This window comes from Coregonus clupeaformis, chromosome 19 (assembly GCF_020615455.1).
Source record: "Coregonus clupeaformis isolate EN_2021a chromosome 19, ASM2061545v1, whole genome shotgun sequence".
In the NCBI taxonomy this organism is placed as follows: Eukaryota; Metazoa; Chordata; class Actinopteri; order Salmoniformes; family Salmonidae; genus Coregonus; species Coregonus clupeaformis.
In genome coordinates, this window is record NC_059210.1 from 23,715,223 (window position 1) to 23,740,571 (window position 25,349).

Here is a 25,349-nt window from a genome sequence, read left to right on the forward strand (position 1 = left end):
CTTCAACATGTTAATTTGATTATTGAAGTCGAAGTAGATCCCTACAAGACTTCAAGGCTTTGAAGAGGAGGAACAAACCAAATAAATCAATAGGCTGAAACACAGACGGTACATAGTAAACCATTAAAAGGGAACACTATCATTAGCAACAAGTACAGAAGACAGACAGGGACACTTATTCCTACATTCCCACGCTCACATATCAGTTCGTATGTCCTTCACTCTCTCTGTCTTACTCAAATAGAAACAAACTCATTACCTGCAATCATGACAGAAAATGTAAGCTCAATGATGGACACCCCAACCAACATTTCCTTGGTGGGCCCAGGGGACCCCATATCCCACTCTCTGGAGTACAAGACTGTGGCAGTGTTCCTGGTTCTGCTGGTCTGTGGACTTGGCATTGTGGGTAATATCATGGTGGTTCTCGTGGTCCTGACCACGCGACACATGCGTACGCCCACCAACTGCTACCTGGTCAGCCTGGCCATAGCGGACCTGACCGTGCTGGTGGCCGCTGGTCTGCCTAATGTGTCAGACAGCCTGATGGGCACCTGGGTGTTTGGGCATGCTGGCTGCCTTGGCATCACCTACCTCCAGTATCTTGGCATCAATGTGTCCTCCTGCTCCATCACAGCTTTCACTGTGGAGAGGTGAGTGCCACCTCAACTACCGTACCTCCTTCACACCTCATCAAGTACAAGCCATCTATAAAAAAAAAAATCTGAATAATTTACTGTATAAATGTCTCTGTAGAACAACATGCCAAAGTGTCTATTGTTTGTGCTTCTCCATTTCCAGGTACATTGCTATCTGCCACCCAATGAGGGCCCAGACAGTGTGTACGTTGTCCCGGGCCAAGCGGATCATAGCAGGGGTGTGGTTGTTCACCTGTGTCTACTGCATGCTGTGGTTCTTCCTGGTGGACATCCAGGTAATGAAGGACAGCACTATCCAGTGTGGCTACAAGGTGTCCCGTGACCTCTACCTCCCCATCTACCTCATTGACTTTGCCATCTTCTACGTGATCCCTCTGCTCCTGGCCATAGTCCTGTACGGCCTAATTGCCCGCGTCCTGTACCTCAACCAACTCCCCAACCGGCCCGACGCGGGCACAGTCTTCGCTGGCGCCACCACGCTCCGCAGGAGCTGCAAGGAACCAGCAGACGAAGGGAAAGGGGGTCGTCAGGGCCGCTCGAAGAGTGTGCTCTTCTCCAGGAAACAGGTGCGTGTGTCAACAAATATGGAGCACCATTTATTTGATGTAACCTTTATTTTGACAGGGAGTCATAGCTTACTGAGACCAAATTACCTTACACAGATGAGCCTTGTAATTACAAAAATACACAATTCAATCATAGAAAACAAACACATTCTTCAGTAAAAGGGTCCTCAATCAGCCATCTGAATGGCCCTAGAGGCACCAAATCTTTCAATTTTAGAGAGTTTTGGAGATTATTCTGTAGGTTAACAATTAAGGTACGGCAGAAGTTTATGCAAGAGGGCTTTATAAACAAAAAGAGTGCAATGGATCGATCTACAAAACTTTAAAGAAGCCCAGCCTACTTTCTGATACAGAATGCAGTGTTGTGTACTGAATCTGTCACCCGTAATAAAGTGTAGTGCATTATGATGGGGGGGTCTCAACTTACTGTTGAGTGCAATTGTTGGTGCAATTTTGAAGTTGGTTGTGCATCAGCAGTTTCTATTATGTCAGTCACTGACAGTCACACGATTAGCCATGTCAGCCAACAATTATTTGATTTGTAGTGTGTCAGTGTCCTCTACAGTTGCCTTTTTCCTTATTTTGTTGAAAATAGTAGATTATAAACACTTTGTGTTTCAATTATTCAAAAACAAAGGATTCTTCACCCCGTAGTTATTGTCAATGACCTAGAACAAGAATTTGATCGATTGATTTGTTAAAAAAATGTGTTGCTAAATTAGTCTAGCCAGCTATCTAAACTTGTAGTAATTATGGCCGAATACCAACCGGGCATGCAGGGCACGTGCCCAGGGGCCCTGACCTCCAGGGGGCCCACATTGAATTTGTTAGTCACTCTCACTCAGATATCATATTAACATGGCATAAGTCATGGCAAAATGTGTAGAATTGCAGGAAATTAGCTTTAAAATGTGTTATGTTCCCCAGCAAGAAAACCAAATACTGTCGCTCAAACAGAAGGGGGAACTGACAAAGAGTCACTGCCAACAGGCAAAACAAAACAGGTGGGGTTTTAGGAAGGTTTCTAAAAGACACTCATGGGGATGTCCACTGAAAGTTGACTAGCAACAACAACTGGAACCTAAAAGACAACCCCCATGAGTGCCCACTAAATTTGCCCAAGAATAGGCAAACAAAAGAAAAACCCACATCAAACTTAAAGACAGGAAGCAAACCAAAAAGTTGAGCAAAACGAAAAACAGGGAGGATCAGATAAAGGACTGTTTGTCTAGAAGTCAAAATAGGGAGCGTCAACTAAAGGTCTTAACCCTCCGCATCGCTCAAGACCACTGGAGCACTGGGCCAGCCACTCTTGAATAGCACAGGTGAAACACCTTCCCACTAACAAGATGGCAACCAGCACAGGTGTAACACATACTGACTAACAACGTGACTCCAATCGGTGCGCCCTACGTGCTAACGAGCTATACATACTAAAGTCCAGCCTCAAAACATAAATGGAGAAATCAATGCCTGTCACAAACTGCAAAGATTTCTCTCCACCCCATGACAAAATGCGTAGAATTGCAGGAAATTAGCTGTAAAACTTCTCTCCGCCGTCAACAAGAAGGGGGCCACTAAAATGTTTTACCCGCGAGGTGAAGGGCCCAACAACCAAATCTTGTTTAGGGCCCCCAAAAGGGGGGCTGAAAAAGTTAATGAATGCCTGACATAGAGACAATATCGCCATAATCTATAAACGGTATGAATGTTGACTGAATTATTCGTTTTTTGCTATTTAACCATAGGCATGACCTATTCTTATAAACAAAGCCCATTTTAATTCTTATCTTTTTAACTAACTCATCAATATGCTTTTTGAAAGATAGCTTTTCGTAAATCCAGATGCCCAGATATTTATAATTGGCATGATCAATGTGGGCACCATCCAATGCATAAATCATCAGATACATTTTTTTGTGTTTTGGAATATAATATACTTGGTTCAGACAGGGTACACCACGTATTCGTTTAACCATTTATTAAAAAGATTACAATACATACAATACGTTGACGTTGACTTGGCAGTGTCACATGATGCCACCTTTCCAACAAGTCAGTTTGTCACATTACTGCCCTGCTAGAGCTGCCCCGGTCAACTGTAAGTGCTGTTATTGTGAAGTGGAAATGTCTAGGAGCAACAACGGCTCAGCCGCGAAATGGTAGGCCACACAAGCTCTGCCGAGTGCTGAAAACATGTAAAAATCATCTGTCCTCGGTTGCAACACACACTACCGAGTTCTAAACTACCTCTGGAAGCAATGTCAGCACAAGAGCTGTTCATCGGGAGCTTCATGAAATGGGTTTCCATGGCCGAGCAGCCGCACACAAGCCTAAGATCACCCTGCGCAATGCCAAGCGTCGGCTGGAGTGGTGTAAAGCTCGCCACCATTGGACTCTGGAGCAGCGGAAACGCGTTCTCTGGAGTGGTGAATCATGCTTCACCCTGGCAGTCTGACAGACAAATCTGGGTTTGGTGGATGCCAGGTGAACGCTACCTGCCCGAATGCATAGTGCCAACTGTAATGTTTGGTGGAGGAGGAATAATGGTCTGGGTCTGTTTTTCAAACCAAATCAATTTTTATTTGTCACATACACGTGTTTAGCAGATGTTATTGCGGGTGTAGAAAAATGTTTGTGCTTCTAGCTCCGACAGTGCAGTAATATCTAACAAGTAATATCTAACAATTTCACAACATATACCCAATACACACAAATCTAAGTAAGGAATGGAATTAAGAATATATACATATATGGACGAGCAATGACAGAGCGGCCTGGACTAAGATACAGTAGAGTATTATAGAATACAGTATATACAAATAAGATGAGTAATGCAAGATATGTAAACATTATTAAAGTGACTAGTGTTCCATTTCTTAAAGTGGCCAGTGATTTCTATAGGCAGCAGCAGCCTCTAATGTGCTAGTGATGGCTATTTAACAGTCTGATGACCTTGAGATAGAAGTTGTTTTTCACTCTCTCGGTCCCAGCTTTGATGCACCTGTACTGACCTCGCCTTCTGGATGATAGCGGGGTGAACAGGCAGTGGCTCGGGTGGTTGATGTCCTTGATGATCTTTTAGGCCTTCCTGTGACATCGGGTGCAGTATGTGTCCTGGAGGGCGGGTGTTTTTGTTTATTGTTGACAGTTTTAATTGAAAACATTCACAGTAAGGTACTTAATCGTTACCAAGAAATGTGATATTGAGATAAAAACGACTGCATTGGAATAATACATATACAAAACAATACAGCGGTTCCCATGTGGGGTCGCCTGATATGAAAATGGAGTTGCGGGAGAATTTCCAAAATCCGGAGAAGAAAAATATGTATATATATATATATATATATATTATAATACTGTCTTTGTATCTCAAAATCATTGTTATGTGGTTAACCTTAAAAATCTAAATTCAAATTATTCAAATCTAAAAAATACAATTCAACCAGGCGCCCTTATATTATGGGAAAAGGCCGCACTTGACAGTTGCACTTGAATCATTCCCACGGTGAATGGCTAGGCCCACTACGCTATGAAACCACACACTATTGAAGAGACTTTGATATTACCGGACGCAATTGATATGGTGAAAACAATGAGTGGGGAGGCAGAGGCACAGAATCTCACATCAATACCTTTGTCAGATAACACTGTTAAACAAAGAATGTATGCTATTGCTAGCAATCAAGAGGAAACTGACTGAACAACTCAAACTCCTCAGCTTGTTCTCCAAATGGACATTAGCTGTGAGGGCCGAGATGCCCATGCATTGACTTTTGTTCACTATACATGTCGGGGGATGCTATTGACAAGGACATATTGTTCTGTATCACGATTCCCGAGCATGAAACGGCACAGGGGATGTTCAGTGTGCTGCGTGGCTATATTGACGAAAAACTGATTCCATTTGGGATCGAATGGTGGGCTTTTGGACAGATGGGGCTCCATTTATCACGGGATGGTGGGCAGGCCAAAGGGACTCAAAGGGAATACCCTGCCATCCCCCTCTGAGCATTAATGCCGTGTTCAAAACAACTGAGAACTTGGAAAGAAACTAGCGCCGACTGGGAAAAATCGTTTTCAACGGTCATCCAACTTTCTAGAGCTCTGACTTTCCGACCTATAGGTCACTGACATCATGATTTGACCTCATATTTTCCAGTTGTTTTGAAAGCACCATAAAACTCATGGTAGGCTACCCTTCGCCAGCTCATATCTGTGTGAAGCTGGATTCAGTGCTCTCGTCTGCATTAAAACCAAATATCGATCCAGGTTGGATGTGACAGCAGAGATGAGGTGTGCACTGTCGACCACGCCCGCTGACTTTGAGAAGCTCCGACGCGACATGCATCAAGCACACCCATCTCATTAGTGGTGATGAGATAAGAGACATTATGTTAGACTAATTTACAATTGACTGCCCCACATTAATAGTATGTGATGGTGAGTTGAGAAGACAATCAGAAATACTGTTAGAATGTTTTTCAATTGACTGCCATAGCCCCAAATAAAAAAGTAAACATTGGCTGTTCATGACAATTTTTTTCACATGGGTGGGGTCGCGAGAATTTTCAGATATCAAAATGGGGTTGTGGGCCAAAAAAGTTTGGGAACCCCTGTAATAATAATTACAGGCAGTGCGCAAGGTACGCTGTACCAATCCTCCAAAACAGCAGAACCGCTGCCAGACAACGAACTATGTGTATGGCAGAAGCGCACCAGAGCTTTAAGATAAATCAGCGATATCATCTGTATGATATGATTGATACTATGTGTAGCATGAAGGTGAAACTATTTGAAGGCTGTAGCAGGCACTTACTGAGATAGCCGCAAATTATTTCTCATGTTACTCACCGCCCTGTGACCTCGCTGAGGCAAGATGAACCTGCCATCTTGGTAAACAGGAAATATTCTACCCAACTGCCAGTCCTGACTTCAATGGGAACTGCCATCTCTCCTCTCTCTCACCACTATAGTTCACAGAAGGGAACTCGCTGAAGTTCTGTGGGATTGTAACTAGACAACAGGTTCTTGAACACTCATGCTATTGAACACCATTTCAACAACTTTTTTTTCTAACTTCAGTTAATTGTTTGTGGCAAATATTTCAATATAACAGGCACGAGTGAGTACACAATCGGTTAATTTGATTTTTTATTGGGTGTATCTACCGACGGCCTGTATAGGTCCGGAAAGATACATCCGTGGTTTTTTGTTATTTTTGTTTTACTCTGCCTGCAAACACGCTGGATGATTCAGAATCCCATTGAAGAGCATGAGCGATTCATTGACGAGAGATACTTACGAGCTCAAAGAAACATGTAGCTGGTTTCGGAGGATTCAAGCACTGTTAAGGACAATAAACCCAATCAACAAAACAAACCAAAGCCAAGTTGGCCAAGCGGTATCAACGATGGCATCAAACCATCCCCAAGCAATAGGGCGCGAGTGGGGAGAGGTTTACGGATATGGATGTTAACTTGTTGAAATCCATCAATGAAAGGCTTGCCAAACTTGATATCTTGGATATACTACAAGAGGACATCAATGCATTATGTGCCAGTCTAGAATTCAGCCGATGTCAGATTGATGACCTAAGGAAAGAGAACACGGTGCTGAAATGTCCTGTAGACTATTCATGGAAAGGTGGAGGTGGTGCAAAGGGAGAACAAACAACTTAAAGAAACCTGGCTTGATCAATGCGGGACAATCTAATCTTTTCAGGGATACCGGAGAATGACAACAGCAGAAGCTGTGAGGACACTGTCCGAGACTTTATGTAAACTCAACTGAAACTGCCCACAGATGTCGTGCGTAATGTCACTTTCTCCAGAGTCCATAGAATGGGTAAGGCCTCTGGGAATAGGCCACGGGCTATTATTGCATGTTTTGAACATTTTAAGCAAAAGGAAATGGCGAAGAGCACTCAGAAACACTGATTTTGTAATGAATGATCACTTCCCCACGGAGATCAATGAAAGGAGAAAAAAACCTGTATCCCATCATGAAAGAAAAGCGTTGCCTGAATCAACGAGCCTCCTTGATGAAGGATAAACTTTACATCAATGGGCAACTGTATCGGGACTAGAGTAACTCCCTGGCTATTTTAATCCAATGTTCAAATCTGAGTTTGTGTGTTGTAGTATATCATGACAACTTCAACTATAACAAATACATGCTCTATTGATCTTCACTTGACATGGAAAGGGTTGCATATAGCTCAGGTTAATGTATGTAGTCTTCCTAATAAAATACATTAGGTTTTTAACTTGGTCAACATAAATAATATTCATATTTTAGCTTTGACCGAAACGCATTTGGATGCATCTGTAAATGATGGGCAAATTAACATTCATGGATATAGTCTACTTAGAAGGGACAGGAATAGGAATGGTGGGGGTGTAGCACTGTACATTCAGAATCATATACCTTTTAAGAGGAGGGATGACCTTAATATATGTCAAATAGAGGCACTATGGGCTCAAGTACATCTGCTTCACCAGGCACCCATATTGGTAGGATGTGTGTATAGACCACCTAGCTCTAAGGTGTCCTATCTGGATGACCTGTGCACTGGGTTTGACCAGGCCACAGATAGTAACAGAGATGTATTTATCTTGGGTGATTTTAATATAAAATGGAAGGATCATTATAATTCAAATATAACTAAATTAATGAGATATGACGAGAGCTGTGGTTTGAAACAAATTATTAATGATACTACTAGATCATCAACTAAGTTAGGTCACCGTTCGGACACGTGCATTGATCTGATATTCTGTAATATACCATTGCAACGCTTAAAAGCCAGATCAATGCTAGTGGGCTGGACAGACCATAATATTGTGACCATAACCATGAACACCAAGGTTCCAAAGAAACCCCCAAGAATTGTGGTCAAGAGACATTTAAAAACATTTAATCATGAGCTATTTCAAAATGATTTGGCTGCTGTACCCTGGGAGCTGATTTATCTAGAGGATGATTTAAATCACGCTACAGAATGTTTTATTGATTTGCTCACTGAGGTAATGGACCATCATGCCCTAGTAAGAAAGAGTACAGTTGGGGCTCGTCCATCTCCATGGATTGATGATGAACTGGGTGAGGCATTTTCTCAAAGAAATATGGCAAAAGTCTTAGCAGCCAAATCTAAACTAGAAATGGATTAACAGAATTATAGAACACTACTCAATTATGCAGTTAAATTAAATCGTTTTATTTTATAAAAATGCTTTAATTGATCAAATAAAATAAAATACTATTGGCCACATGCGCCGAATACAACAGGTGCAGACATTACAGTGAAATGCTTACTTACAGCCCTTAACCAATAGTGCATTTATTTTTAATAAAAAAAGTAAAATAAAACAACAACAAAAAAGTGTTGAGAAAAAAAGAGCAGAAGTAAAATAAAATAACAGTAGGGAGGCTATATATACAGGGGGGTACCGGTGCAGAGTCAATGTGCGGGGGCACCGGCTAGTTGAGGTAGTTGAAGAGTTAGGGTAGAGTGTGGGTAGAGTTAAAGTGACTATGCATAAATCATTAACAGAGTAGCAGCAGCGTAAAAAGATGGGGTGGGGGGTGGGGGGCAGTGCAAATAGTCCGGGTAGCCATGATTAGCTGTTCAGGAGTCTTATGGCTTGGGGCTAGAAGCTGTTGAGAAGTATTTTGGACCTAGACTTGGCACTCCGGTACCGCTTGCCGTGCGGTAGCAGAGAGAACAGTCTATGACTAGGGTGGCTAGAGTCTTTGACAATTTTGAGGGCCTTCCTCAAACACCGCCTGGTATAGAGGTCCTGGATGGCAGGAAGCTTGGCCCCAGTGATGTACTGGGCCGTACGCACAACCCTCTGTAGTGCCTTGCGGTCGGAGGCCAAGCAGTTGCCATACCAGGCGGTGATGCAACCAGTCAGGATGCTTTCGATGGTGCAGCTGTATAATTTTTTGAGGATCTGAGGACCCATGCCAAATCTTTTCAGTCTCCTGAGGGGGAATAGGCTTGGTGAGTTTGGACCATGATAGTTTGTTGGTGATGTGGACACCAAGGAATTTGAAGCTCTCAACCTGTTCCACTACAGCCCCGTCGATGAGAATGGGGGCGTGCTCAGTCCTCTTTTTTTTCCTGTAGTCCACAATAATCTCCTTTGTCTTGGTCACGTTGAGATCCTGGCACCACACGGCCAGGTCTCTGACCACCTCCCTATAGGCTGTCTCATCGTTGTCGGTGATCAGGCCTACCACTGTTGTGTCGTCGGAAAACTTAATGAGGGTGTTGGAGTCGTGCCTGGCCATGCAGTCATGGGTGAACAGGGAGTACAGGAGGGGACTGAGCATGCACCCCTGAGGGGCCCCTGTGTTGAGGATCAATGTGGCAGATGTGTTGTTACCTACCCTTACCACCTGGGGGCGGCCCGTCAGGAAGTCCAGGATCCAGTTGCAGAGGGAGGTGTTTAGTTCCAGGATCCTTAGCTTAGTGATGAGCTTTGAGGGCAGTATGGTGTTGAATGCTGAGCTGTAGTCAATGAATATCATTCTCACATAGGTGTTCCTCTTGTCCAGGTGGGAAAGGGCAGTGTGGAGCGCAATAGAGATTTCATCATCTGTGGATCTGTTGGGGCGGTATGCAAATTGGAGTGGGTCCAGGGTCTCCGGGATAATGGTGTTGATGTGAGCCATGACCAGCCTTTCAAAGCACTTCATGGCTACAGACGTCAGTGCTACGGGTCGGTAGTCATTTAGGCAGGTTATCTTAGTGTCCTTGGGCACGGGGACTATGGTGGTCTGCTTGAAACATGTTGGTATTACAGACTCAGTCAGGGACATGTTGAAAATGTCAGTGAAGACACTTGCCAGTTGGTCAGCACATGCTCGGAGTACACGTCCTGGTAATCCGTCTGGCCCTGCGGCCTTGTGAATGTTGACCTGCTTAAAAGTCTTACTCACATCGGCTACGGAGAGCGTGATCACATAGTCATCCGGAACAGCTGGTGCTCTCATGCATGCATCAGTGTGGCTTGCCTTGAAGCGAGCATAGAAGTGGTTTAGCTCATCTGGAAGTCTTGTGTCACTGGGCAGCTCGTGGCTGTGCTTCCCTTTGTAGTCTGTAATAGTTTTCAAGCCATGCCACATCCGACGAGCGTCAGAGCCGGTGTAGTACGATTCAATCTTAGTCCTGTATTGACTCTTTTCCTGTTTGATGGTTCGTCGGAGGGCATAGCGGGATTTCTTATAAGCGTCTAGGTTAGAGTCTCGCTCCTTGAAAGCGGCAGCTCTACCCTTTAGCTCAGTGCGGATGTTTCCTGTAATCCATGGCTTCTGGTTGGGGTATGTACGTACGGTCACTGTGGGGACGACATCATCAATGCACTTATTGATGAAGCCAGTGACTGATGTGGTGTACTCCTCAATGCTATCTGAAGAATCCCGGAACATGTTCCAGTCTGTGCTAGCAAAACAGTCCTGTAGCTTAGCATCTGCGTCATCTGACCACTTTTTTATGATTGTAAAAATGATTCAAAAAAGGTATGGAATACAGTTAAGGGCTTACTTGGTACATCAATCTCATCATACCCAGCTAGTGTGGAGGTTGACGGGAGAACAATAACAAAACCAGCTGATATTGCAAATCATTTTGCAGATTTTTTTTACAAAGAAAATTAATTTACTGAGCAATAATGTAAACACCCATTCTTCCAAACAAGCTATTGTCCAATGGATTGATGATCATATTATGCTCTTTTAGTCTACAAATGGTGTCAGTAGAGGAGGTGTTAAACCAATTGAAGTCATTACCCAATGGTACATCTACAGGTTATGATCTTATAGACAATTTTGTACTTCGTTATGCTGCTCCCCGGATTGCAGCTCCACTGAAATACATATTTAATTTGTCACTGGAAAAGGGGACATTTCCAAATGTATGGAAGCATGCTAAACTGTGTCCAATCCCGAAAGACAGCAAAGAACCCATTTCTCCTGCCAATAGTCGACCAATTGGTCTACTCCCTTCACTCAGTAAGATATTGGAGGGTATTGTAAGTAGACAAATATGGGAGTACATGGAAAATAATGATCTGATCACAGCCAATCAGCATGCTTATCGCAAAAACCATGCCACTACCACTGCATTGGTTGACATGACTGACCAGTGGCTCAATGCTATGGATAATGGCAGGTTTGTGGGTGTACTATTTTTAGATTTGAGTGCAACATTTGATTTAGTGGATCATGAAATAATTTTGACAAAATTATTACATTATGGGTTTACGGAGGCAGCATTGAATTGGGTACAGTCATATCTAACTGACAGGAAACAGTCCACCAATAGGCCGTCATTGTAAATAAGAATTTGTTCTTAACTGACTTGCCTAGTTAAATAAAGGTTAAATAAGTAAAATAAAATAAAAATACATATCAATGGGTCGTTTTCTTCCCCTCATGCTTTAAACTGTGGAATACCGCAGGGCAGCTGCCTTGGGCCACTTCTTTACTTAATATATACCAACGACCTTCCTTATGCCTTATCTGAAACTCAAGCTACTATATTTGCAGATGATACTACAATTTATACAGCAAGACAATCGGTTCAATAGGTACAGCAAGCTCTACAGGTAGATCTGGGAAATATCAGGGAGTGGGTTTGCCAGAACAAACTTGTTTTGAACACCAAGAAAACCAAAGTAATATTGGTCTGTTCCACCAGGAAAAGGCCAACACAGCATGGGATACAATTAAGTATGGGGGTAGTACAAATTGAGGAAGTGTCAGAAACCAAACTACTAAGGGTGCAGATAGACAACTGCTTATCATGGTCGTCTCAAATAACTAATCTATGTAAAAAAAAACGTTTTAAAAAACTGCATGCATGATCAGATGGATAGCTAAATATTTACCAGGAAAGATTCTTAAGCAAGCAACACAAGCATTAATTGGGAGTCAGGTGAACTACTGTTCTGTGGTCTTGGGAAATGCATCAGCAAGTGTAATTAGGAGGCTGCAGACTGCACAGAACAAAGCAGCAAGGATTGTTTTAAGGTGTAGATATGGTTATTCTGTTGTAGTCATGCACAATGCTCTTGGTTGGTCATCAATTAACAAGATAATTGAAAAAAAAAACATGCTTATTTTATTTCACAATGTACACCATTTAAAACGGCCAAACTCCATTCATAACAGTATTCAGTTAGTAAGAGACAGACATTCAGTAAATACTAGGAATAGATTGTCCACCATCTATGTGTTATCCAGACAGAAAAGAGAAATAGGCATAAGAACATTTAGATTTAGAGCAATAAAGAAATTGAATAATTTATCTGAGCAAACCAGAAACCTTTCAATATATAAATTCAAAAAATACTTTAGAACCATTTTAATATAATAAATCAGAAGGTTGTGCAGGACTATTGTAGATTAAGGAATCAATCTATATTTTCAGACTGTTAGAGTATTCATCTGGTCAATATGTCAGTGTATTATGTTTGATTGTAACAGTGTGTTATATGTGAAAATGTGATCGTATTATAAATTGTATTTTAATGTTTAAGGACTCCTGGAAGATTAGTCCAAATGTGGACTAAAAGAGATCCTAATAAAATAGAATAAAATCAAACTAATTTTGCACCGTATTGCACCATACTGAGATACAGTAGCTTCTCAGAAGTATGATTAGGCTTATCTCTCATATTACTTACTGCCTGGTGTCCTTGCTGAGCAAGATGAACCTTGGTAAATAAAAAATTAACTACCCATCTACACTATGCAGTAAATCACGCCATACTGAGATAGCGTCTCAGAACTATAAGTAGGCTTATTTCTCATGTTACTCACCGCCAGTGTCCTCGCTTGAGGCAAGATGCATTTTCTTTTTGTTTTAAGATTTATTTGTCTTTTTTTTAACAATACAAAACATACACATACAAAAGATAACATACAGACGCATACAACGACATCACACCTGCCCAGACTCACCTGTTCTCCCCCTATCTCCAGTGCCTGCACTACTCTCTGCCACATGTCCTCAAATTGCACCATTTTGTTCCTCTCCATCGCCCATGCCCTTTCAATATTTAGATAATGAAGCATATTCTTTTTCAATTGTCTTAACGATGGAGGATTGGTTGGTTTTCAGTTTTTCAGTTCACGTTTTTTCAAGATAATTGATGAGGAGAGTATCGTCCAACCCATCAGCTATCTCATTGCACCCTCATATGACATGTCTTGAAATAATGCAGACAGATGGATTAAAAGTATATTTACATTGTAATACTTCTGACAGCCAACTTTCTAACTCCGCCCATAATTTTTGGACTTCATAGCATTCCCAGAAGGCATGGATTATTGACTCATTGTTAGTTTTACACTTAAGACATGACTCTGTCGTTATGCTGTAGATTTGGGAATTTTGTCTCTTGTATAATAAATTCTATAAATTAGTTTATACTGGATTAAGCGTACATTTTAATTAACTATAATTTCATTAGTTATGTTCCAACATTCCCTCCATCTTATGCCAATATCAGTTATTTTAAAATCTTGGTTCCAATAGTTTATATTTTTTTCTAAGAGGTTGTCAGCTGGATAGGCTCTCTGCAACGTTTTGTCTATCTTACCTATCATATGAATATCCTTTTCTGACTCAAATAGGATTCCCTCAAGATTGCTCTGATGTCCAAAATATTTCAAATCGAATTTTCGTGATATGAAAGTTGCATGTAATTGAAAATATCTACATTGGTCAGTCCAAAATTGCTTTTGAATTCTGTCATGGAAATACATGTATTTCCTATTACCTAGTCATTTACGGTTTCTATGCCTTTAGCTTTCCATGTGGACTAATTTATCGGTGCATTCCTGAAAGCTAGCCAAAGATTGTTCCATAGGGTTGGGTTTTTGCGAGATATATTGGTTCTTTTAGAATCCATTACATTTTCTTCCATATTGTTATAGTGTTCTTAGCTACGAAGTTGTTAATGTTCTTAGCTTCCTTTGAAAATAGACACGTGAAAATATTCTGGGGGTGAGCATGCGCATCTTCAATAATTGTCTCAAGTAAAAGCCTTGGGTGGCTAGTTGATACAATTCCAAGTCTGGGAGGTTAAAATCACCCTCTGACTTATGGAGATGTAAAACGTTCCTTTTTATTCTCTGAGTTTTATTTGCCCATATAAAGTCTGTTATGGCTGAGTTTAGTTTTTTAAAGAATGTCTTCGTTGGGGTAATTGGTATTACCAAGAATAAATACAAAAACTTTGGGAGCCATGCCATTCCGAAGAGGTTTATTTTACCTGTAAGATGTATGTGAAGATTGTTCCATTTACAGTGAGCTCCAAAAGTATTGGGACAGTGACAAATTTTTGGGATTTGAAATGATACAATGACTATGAGGTTAAAGTGCATTCATTTGAGGGTATTTGCATTCATACCGGGTGAACCGTTTAGAAATTACAACACTTTTGTACATAGTCCACCCATTTTAGGAGACCAAAGGTATTGGGACAAATTCACTTATATGTGTATTAATGTAGTCAAACGTTTAGTATTTGGTCCCATATTCCTAGCACACAATGATTACATCAAGCTTGTGACTCTACAAACTTGGTGGCTGCATTTTCTATTTGTTTTGGTTGTGTTTCAGATGATTTTGTGCCCAATAGAAAGGAATGGTAAATAATATATTGTGTCATTTTGGAGTCACTTTTATAGAAAATAATAATAGAATATGTTTCTAAACACTTCTACATTCATGTGGATGCTGCCATGATCACGGATAGTAAAACACTTTTTTTTATTTTGAATACATTTGCAAATATTTCTAAAAACCTGTTTTTGCTTTGTAATTATGGGGTATTGTGTGTAGATTGATGCAGTTTTTAGAATAAGGCTGTAACGTAACAAAATGTGGAAAAAGTGAAGGGGTCTGAATACTTTCCGAATACACTGTCAGACAACGTTCATATATCATGAACATTTGTATGACTCTTTATGTAATGACATGACAACTGTGTCACTGTTTTGGGCAACCGTTCCCCTGTTTTTGTTCCATGCTGGCTAAATACCTACCTAGCCAGTAACTAGCTAACGCCAGACACTGATGAAAGTGAAAACCTATAAAGTATATTTGCCTTAGATGAATAGGGGAAACCTAAAATTATATTTGCTAACACGCAGCAGTAAAATTTTGGCACCAGTAGACTAGCTTCCTAGCTATGTAAACCACGCCCCTCTGTGAACACGCCTTCTGCGATGTTGGTTACAAGGCGGTATTTATTTAAATTAGGTAAGAGAATAAGATGTTACCATTGGTGTATTCAATTGAGAGGATTTTGTGATGTCACAAAAATCCCTTAATTATCCCGCCCACTGAATCCAAATGTTTGACATGGGGAGGGGACCAGTAACTTTATCATCAAACTTTATCAATGAAAAAATGAAAGAAAAAATATATAAACACAACATGCAACAATTTCAAAGATTTTACAGAATTACAGTTCATATAAGGAAATCAGCCAATTGAAATAAATTAATTAGGCCCTAATCTATAGATTTCACATGACTGGGAATACAGATATGCATCTGTTGGTCACATATACCTTAAAAAAAAGATACGGGCGTGGATCAGAAAACAAGTCAGTATCTGGTGTGACCACCATTTGCCTCATGCAGCGCAACAGCTCCTTAGCATAGAGTTGATCAGGCTGTTGATTGTGGCCTGTGGAATGTTGTCCCACTCCTCTTCAATGGCTTTGCGAAGTTGCTGCATATTGGCGGGAACTGGAACACGCATCCCAAACATGCTCAATGGGTGACATATCTGGTGAGTATGCAGGCCATACAAGAACTGGAACATTTTTAGCTTCCAGAAATTGTGTACAGATCCTTGCAACACCTCATGCTGAAACATGAGGTGATGGCGGCGGATGAATGGCACGACAATGGGTTTCAGGATCTCGTCACGGTATCTCTGTGCATTCAAATTGCCATTGATAAAATGCAATTGTGTTCGTTGTCCGTAGCTGATGCCTGCCCATACCATAACCCCACCGCCACCACGGGGCACTCTGTTCACAACGTTGACATCAGCAAACCGCTCACCCACACGACACCATATACAGTGGGGAAAAAAAGTATTTAGTCAGCCACCAATTGTGCAAGTTCTCCCACTTAAAAAGATGAGAGAGGCCTGTAATTTTCATCATAGGTACACGACAACTATGACAGACAAAATGAGGAAAAAAAATCCAGAAAATCACATTGTAGGATTTTGAATGAATTTATTTGCAAATTATGGTGGAAAATAAGTATTTGGTCAATAACAAACGTTTCTCAATACTTTGTTATATACCCTTTGTTGGCAATGACACAGGTCAAACGTTTTCTGTAAGTCTTCACAAGGTTTTCACACACTGTTGCTGGTATTTTGGCCCATTCCTCCATGCAGATCTCCTCTAGAGCAATGATGTTTTGGGGCTGTTGCTGGGCAACACGGACTTTCAACTCCCTCCAAAGATTTTCTATGGGGTTGGGATCTGGAGACTGGCTAGGCCACTCCAGGACCTTGAAATGCTTCTTACGAAGCCACTCCTTCGTTGCCCGGGCGGTGTGTTTGGGATCATTGTCATGCTGAAAGACCCAGCAACGTTTCATCTTCAATGCCCTTGCTGATGTCCTCCAAACACGACGAGTTGAGTTTTTACCAAAAAGTTATATTTTGGTTTCATCTGACATTCTCCCAATCCTCTTCTGGATCATCCAAATGCACTCTAGCAAACTTCAGACGGGCCTGGATATGTACTGGCTTAAGCAGGGGGACACGTCTCGCACTGCAGGATTTGAGTCCCTGGCGGCGTAGTGTGTTACTGATGGTAGGCTTTGTTACTTTGGTCCCAGCTCTCTGCAGGTCATTCACTAGGTCCCCCCGTGTGGTTCTGGGATTTTTGCTCACCGTTCTTGTGATCATTTTGACCCCACGGGGTGAGATCTTGCGTGGAGCCCCAGATCGAGGGAGATTATCAGTGGTCTTGTATGTCTTCCATTTCCTAATAATTGCTCCCACAGTTGATTTCTTCAAACCAAGCTGCTTACCTATTGCAGATTCAGTCTTCCCAGCCTGGTGCAGGTCTACAATTTTGTTTCTGGTGTCCTTTGACAGCTCTTTGGTCTTGGCCATAGTGGAGTTTGGAGTGTGACTGTTTGAGGTTGTGGACAGGTGTCTTTTATACTGATAACAAGTTCAAACAGGTGCCATTAATACAGGCAACGAGTGGAGGACAGAGGAGCCTCTTAAAGAAGAAGTTACAGGTCTGTGAGAGCCAGAAATCTTGCTTGTTTGTAGGTGACCAAATACTTATTTTCCACCATAATTAGCAAATAAATGTGATTTTCTGGATATTTTTTTCTCAATTTGTCTGTCATAGTTGACGTGTACCTATGATGAAAATTACAGGCCTCTCTCATCTTTTTAAGTGGGAGAACTTGCACAATTGGTGGCTGACTAAATACTTTTTTTCCCCACTGTACGTGGTCGCCGTTTGTGAGGCCGGTTGGACGTACTGACAAATTCTCTAAAATGAACATTCAATTCTCTGGCAACAGCTCTGGTGCATTTTCTGTTTGTTTTGGTTGTGTTCCTGCAGTCAGCATGCAAAAACTTGAGACATCTGTGGCATTGTGTTGTGTGACAAAACTGCACATTTTAGAGTGGCCTTTTGGGGACAATGATCATGCTGTTTCTTTATTTATATATATTTGTTGTACTTTTATCCCCAAATTTTGATATCCAATTAGTAGTTACAGTCTTGTCCCATCGCTGCGACTCCCGTACGGCAAAGGTCGAGAGCCATGCGTCCTCCGAAACACAACCCTGCCAAGCCACACTGCATGCTTAACCCAGAAGCACCAATGTGTCGGAGGAAACACTGTAAAACTGTCGACCGAAGTCAGCGTGCAGGCGCCTGGCCCGCCACAGGAGTCGCTGGAGTGCAATGGGACAAGGAAATCTCGGCCGGCCAAACCCTCCCCTAATCCGGACGACGCTGGGCCAATTGTGCACCACCTCATGGGTCTCCCGGACACAGCCGGCTGTGTCACAGCCCGGGATCGAACCTGGGTCTGTAGTGACGCCTCAAGCACAGCGATGCAGTGCCTTAGACCGCTGCGCCACTCAGGAGGCCCTATGAGCATGCTGTTGAATCAGCTTCCTGTCAGGTGGATGGATTATCTTGGGAAAGGAGAAATGCTCACTAACAGGGATGTAAACATATTTGTGCACAACATTTGTAAGAAATAAGCTTTTTGTATTTCAGTTCATGGCCAACACAGGACCAACACTTTACATACAGTATTGTGTTTGTATTTTTGTTCAGTGTAGAAGCAACAGTCATGTTTCATACTTTGGTCATTTTGGTCATCCTACTGATCTGATTTCATCCAAATATTATCCAATTTCATAACAAAATATGATTTTGACTGTGCAGGACCTTGAAATGCTTCCAGTCAGGGTTGGAAATTTACACCCGTTCATTGGCTGTTAAGAATGTATATTTCACCAACTACGTTGTTGGGTGGTCACACAGAGTATTTGCGAACAGTTGTTTTTTTTTCATCCCAAAGAACTGGTCGAATTGAGAAGAAAGGCTACCATAGTGTGACTTTGTCCTTGTGTTTCTTTGCCAGTTATATCATTTTGTTCACATGCTAGGTTGTTTTTCAATGTTAGTTTTAGTTTGCTGCAACTGTTTGCTGCTAGGGAGACATCACAGTTGAAGATTTTTTTCACCACAGACCCTTATGTTAGCATTTTCGAACTAAAAACTTTATTTTACTCAGCATGTAGTGCGTCTGAAGTTACACATCACACTATTACAACAGTGTGACTGTTTCGGAATAAAATGTTTAATTTACTTTCTTAAACATCCTGGACCTATTGCAACCATCGATGGCCACCAGATTATCGCCAGCTGATCTCTCGTTAAACCATCAATACACACTAAATTCACCTGCACAGCTGATCTCAATTGCAACCATTATTGGTCACCTTATTACTGCTCCCATCAAGATATGCTTGCTACCAAGATATGTTCACCCTTTGATGGGTATTCTCATCGGAAAAAACGTGGTCCTACTTCTTAAGCTGACTAAGGGTGATTTATCTATTTAATAATAATTTTAACTTAACACATCAAGCCCTTCATGGACACAGAGGTATGTAAAGAGTGGTGACACTATTGGAGGAATTGGCCGACAAATCTATGGATGGTCTATCATTTCGTCTGTCAAACAGGTAGGCCTACCTCTTATTAATTGCACTGCGGCTGCCACTTCATGTTTCAGCACCACAAAGCTGTCATGCAGTTACTCAAATCTGACTTATTGTGAGGTCAATAACTCTGATAAAAAGCCTCATCATGGCTCACCTTTGGAGAGGCAAATATCAAAGATGCGAGTGTGACGAATATGAGCCAGGAGCCGACAGCGGCAACCCATGTGGGGACTTTGGCATAGGCTAGTGTATAAGGAAAGTACCAAAACCCCTTGATAGGGGAGTCACTTCGTTGCAAGCAAGTTTGCTTGAACACTCAGGTGCATGTAATCTCCCAGTAGTAGCGTTTCAATAAATCCATTGGAAAAGCGTAGTACAGCGCTACATTCTGCCTGTTGGTTGAAATGCACCCCCTCTGTATTGTGTGCTTATTGTTTAACTCTACATAGACAAAAGTATGTGGACACCTACTCATCGAACATCTCATTCCAAAATCATGGGCATTAATATGGAGTTGGTCCCCCTTTTGCTGCTATAACAGCATCCACTCTTCTGGGAAGGATTTCCACTAGATGTTGGAACATTGCTGCGGGGACTTGCTTCCATTCAGCCACAAGAGTATTAGTCAGGTCGGGCACTGATGTTGGGCGATTAGGCCTGGCTCGCAGTCGGCATTCAAATTCATTCCAAAGGTGTTCGATGTGGTTGAGGTCAGGGCTCTGTGCAGGCCAACTGAATCCACTAATTTGAAGGGGTGTCCACATACTTTTGGCCACGTAGCGTATGTTCTAGGGGCCATTTTGAGATCTTAAGGAGCATCAGGTACTGCTGGAATGTCTACCAATGGAGAAATTACACTGATCACACAAAACATTTATAAAGAATTTATAAAGTATAAATAGCTCACACTTTAGATGAGGACACGTAAAACAAATTAACTAACGGTTAGTAAAAGGACCTATATTAAACATCCTATGAATGATCTTATGAATCATTATGAAATACTTTAAAAGTTGTTTATAAATGTGTGAATAACTAGGATACTAACATTTACAAGCGTGGGAGTAATGATTAATAAATGAATAAATGATTTACTCATTCATTATAAATGCTTTAGCACGTGGAGTTATTATAAAGTGGTACCAATGATTATAGTCTCAGTTCTCCAACAGGTACTCTTTGCTCTTTTATTCATTGGACCTTTATTTGATTTGCTGATTTTAAAAAATCTGAAGTTCTGATGAAACTCCTGTATACTATAGAATGACGGCTAGATTCTGTCAGATCCACGCCAGCCGACATCCGCATAGCAGTTGTTTTGGCGGTGTTGGAGGTGGAACTGCGTTAGAGCTGTCAAATCCACAAGCGGCTCCTTGCGTTACCTTATCGCGGACACTGCCATTGGATGCAATGAAACCACACCCGACTTTATATCCGACAAATCCCATGCAGCCGCATAAATTCATGCAACCACATTACAAGTTCTATTGTCTACACCTCGATTAGACTGAGGCTATAAATACCCCCATCCAAATTAACACGAACACATGTATAAGCCTGTCATTATTTCTATAATCGATAGAGCCTACACTTTCTATTGCCGTTTTGAACTTCTAACGCGGTAGGGATAATAGGAAGGGAGTGGTTTTTGACACATGAGCAGCCGCTCACCGATTTCTCAGCTCATACACCTCCAAGCCCGCCAAAACATGTGGTTGTCGGCTAACACAGGTTAACGCTCGATCTGATTGAATCGAGACCTTAGTATATGATTTCTTTCGACAATCTCCCAAAGTACCTGATAAGAAAGGATGTTGCAAAGGGTGGTTCTTTCTGCACTATTAGCTAGACCAGTGATTATCATTGTAGTGTATCCAAAGGTAAACTGGAGTTTTGGTTCAGTAGACTTGCGTCTGTTCTGTATTCAACCTAATGCAAACCTGACGCAGTCTGTTTTGTTTGTGGCATCATGTTGATACTCCCTCTACCGGTGATGCGTTATGAAAATAATAAGATGCATATTCAAAATGTCACAGTGATCATCAGTGTCATTATCTCACCCTGCTTCTCTCCACTCAATTAAATGCTTTGTTGTGTCATGAATTTCTTTATTTCAACCAGGATTGCTGTCATTGACTGCTGTTTAACAAGGGAACCTTATCTCTAATTCTATTAAGCTTAAATAGGCCGTGTATGATAGGTGTATCAACTGCCCCTCTTTTGTGCAGGTCAGCGTTTTTCGTCTTGAATCTTGTTCTGGAGGCAGCTCTGCAGAGTGGTCACTAGCTGGCACAGCCACAAAGTCATAAAATCTGATTTTAAACCTAACCTTAACCACACTGCTAACCCTAATGCATAACCCTAACCTTAAATTAAGACAAAAAAACACATTTTTATTTCCATTAATTTTTACAATAATAGTCAATTTTGACTTTGCAGCTGGCCCATCTAGCGGAAATCGCTCAGTTCTGACTCAAGGACAAGACTCATCCCAATAAATGTCAACCTGCCTCTTTTGTGTTCCCATGATCAAATGTAGGAAGACTAGAAAAAGGTGGCCACGCTTCAACAACACAGTTATGTTTAAAATTCATACAGACAGAAAGGTGAGCAGGGGATAAAAGAAAGCCTGTGCCATTGTTTGGGAGTGATAAGGCTAATGAGTGGGGTTTACAGTGGTTCTTTTCCATCTGTCTCACTGGGGTTCTGGAATGTCTGCCTGTGTGCTGTCACCATGGTCACAAAGCCAGAGGCTGAGTGATGCTACAGTACTCTCTCTCTCTCTGATTGATTTATTTGAGGATATGCCCAGCACTCAGATGGGGCCTGTTCTCCCTAAGTCACTGGGGGCCCCTGGGGCCTCGTTGACCCAATCCACTCTGGCTAAGAGTAGCCAAAGTGTGTCTGTTTGCTTAAACCAAGGCTCACACAGATAAACACCAAATTGTGTTAATGATACTGCAACACGTCTCCCCTGGTCTCACCTCTCCTGTCTCTCCCACAGGTCACTAAGATGCTGTCAGTGGTGGTGATCCTGTTTGCCTTACTGTGGATGCCCTACCGGACCTTGGTCCTTATTAACTCCTTCGTTGACACACCTTACTTGGACGCCTGGTTTGTACTGTTCTGTCGGATCTGTATGTATGCCAACAGTGCCATCAACCCCGTAGTGTACAACCTGATGTCTCAGAAGTTCCGTTCAGCATTCCGCGGGCTCTCCCAGTGCCAGAGGCAGGAGGCCCACTGCACCCTCTCCATGAACCAGACCGGTTACAGCATGGCCAGGGACCCACGCATCCCCCAACAGACTAGCAACGAGACCAAACTGGGGGCAAGGAGAGTGACCTGCACTGACACAGTGACGGCGGGGCAGAGCAAAGACACCTCCTCAGCCCAAGAGAGGAAGGATCAGGATCACCTGAAGGAAGAGAGGAAAGACACAAGCTTTGGTGAGACCAACTCCACATCTGGGCAAAATGAGATCATGTTCACATCTGGGCAAAATGAGATCAAATCCACACCTGGGCAATCTGAGACCAACTCCACATCTGGGCAAAATGAGATGGTGTTCACATCTGGGCAAACTGAGATCAAATCCACACCTGGGCAATCTGAGACCAACTCCACATCTGGGCAAAATGAGATCATGTTCACATCTGGGCAAACTGAGATCACAGCCACGCCTGGGCAAAATGAGATCAAATGCACACCTTGGCAACCTGAGATGAGTGAGGCAGCAATTAATCACACAGTGCTGTAGATAAAACAAGCCTGTTTTAACATGAGGAAGTGAGTATTCATCATTCGCCAATCCAAACAAATGTTGGTAACATAGCCCTTTAGGGCAGGGTTTCTTAAACTATGGGTCGGGACCCAAAGTGGGCCCTGGGCATTATACATCTATGTATACACTAATTCTTCTTTTAATTTGAGTCGTTGAAGGATGATTTGAGTCATAGGAGGATGGTCAATTTCTCATTTGGGTTTCGAGCTGAAAAAGTTTAAGAACCCCTGCTTTAGGGTATTGCAGGATGCATTGGAATGGAAAAGTAATCCATATCATTACCCTTGAAAAAGCACTATCACCTATTGCAGAATGAAAAGATTCAGGCCATTAACAGTATTATAATTTAGGATTCTGGGTTTTTGACTGTAAAAAGCATCATCAACACCTGACTCCTCTGCAGAGTGTTATGGGTCGCTCCCAGGGATCACTGCAGGGCTCCTCTGCTCTTGTTAGTGCATTTCATTAGGTACTCTTCTCATTAGGTTGCTACGCTCAGAGGGAAAGAGGAATAACATGCTGTTCAGAGAGAGAGAGAGAACAAGAGAGAGAGCACTGATTGCCTTTAAAGGGCAATTTCACCACTTTTCAACCTAACTTTCATTATCTCAAGCACAATACCAGTGTCTATATATGTGAAAATGACACATTTCTAAGTTTTATAGAAACAAATATAAAGCAAAAAAGTTATGACCCAGGGACAACACTGTAAAGCACTGCCATTTGTTCTGCACAAAAGCCCCAGCTCAGAGCACAGGACATTTTGCTATCATTTTATCTCCACTTTGCCAAGAGATTAATTTTAATGTTTTGGGCCACGTGAGAAAGTTGGAATGGGTGGGGTAACCGGGGTTGGTTGAATGGTATTCAACAAAAGCAAACAGAGTATACAAATGCCCATAGATGTTTAATGTTTGGGTTAACATCCGGATTAACAGATAAAAATGATCCATTAAGAATGGTTGGCGATGTGGGGATATTAGGATGCTGGCCTTTGATTCAAAGTGGTTCACCACCCAGCGAAAATTAGTTCAAGTCATTGCATTATTGAAAGAGTGGCTCATCTTCTACACATCCACACCTCATGATGAGTCATGGTCCCAGCCCAGGCTGAGTCTCTTTCAAATTGCTCCTAAACATTACAGATCCTGAATAAAAGGGGAATGTGTGCAATTAACTAATACTGTAATGAGAATCCCACTTTAGTTTAAATCATTTCTAGCTAGTAGCAATCTAGATGTGTCAATATGAGTAAGCTCTGCAGCTTTTTAATATGGATAGTTTTAGTGCCAGAGAGTTATGGATGATCTGTGCCATTGTATTTTTCCTGCCAGAAGTCTACAGGTGGCTGACTGTGGCTTCCTCAATGCCTGAGTGTCTTTATTTACTATAGCGAGACCAGCCAACTCTGATCACTCCCTGTTGTTCAGTTACGCTGGATGGAGATACATTACCTATATGGTTGTAGTCACTGTTGTGGGACGGTTACTGTACTAGATTGGGAACAGGAGCAGAAATGTAATATAATGTACATTTAGGAAACTGGGGTAAAATACTGAATGGCTACATGTTTTATTTTTATATTTGTAATTTGTTTTAGGGGTTAGATCAGCTTTAACATTGCAGATAGATTGTTTCTTATTTTCCCCTAACCCTACCTCCCCTCCCCTAATTGGAGTAAACTAATGGACAACAATACTTAGGCTTCTACTTCCAGCTTATACATACTATATACATTTTAGGGACACGGTACAAGGTACACTTTACATTAGTGATCTTTTTTTTTTTTTTTTATCCCACCCTTCAGCTACCCTGAACCCCTCCCATCTATCTCTAAAAACCATCCAGTCTTGACTGCTAATTGCCAAATATGCTGTGATGTTTCACAAAAGTTCTGAATCTTTCTATTCTCATAGTTTCCACATATTCTAAATGAAAGATGAACACCTTTACTAAAAGTACTATTATATTATTGATCGACTGACCATGACTTTTCAAGTCACCCAGCAGTGCTATTTGCAAAGATAGCTTTAAGTAAATGTGTGATTTTTCAGCCATTGCTGAACCTGCAACCA

General features: G+C 41.8%; 1 protein-coding gene across 1 annotated transcript; it reads left to right on the forward strand.

Moving 5' to 3' along the window:
- On the forward strand, positions 1–24,836 carry LOC121531324 (thyrotropin-releasing hormone receptor-like). Its single transcript, XM_041836554.1, has 3 exons — positions 1–653; positions 802–1,225; positions 22,495–24,836. The coding sequence occupies exons 1-3, from the start codon at positions 268–270 to the stop codon at positions 23,248–23,250; spliced, it is 1,566 nt and encodes a 521-aa protein (XP_041692488.1). The 5' UTR covers positions 1–267; the 3' UTR covers positions 23,251–24,836.
- The last annotated feature ends 513 nt before the right edge of the window (positions 24,837–25,349 follow it).

Bases quoted from the DNA above. Each gene is read 5' to 3' on its own strand.
- LOC121531324 (XM_041836554.1), top strand. From the start codon at position 268: ATGACAGAAAATGTAAGCTCAATGATGGACACCCCAACCAACATTTCC. The intron at 654-801 runs GTGAGTGCCACC...CTCCATTTCCAG, and splicing joins ACAGCTTTCACTGTGGAGAG to GTACATTGCTATCTGCCACC. The intron at 1,226-22,494 runs GTGCGTGTGTCA...TCTCTCCCACAG, and splicing joins TGCTCTTCTCCAGGAAACAG to GTCACTAAGATGCTGTCAGT.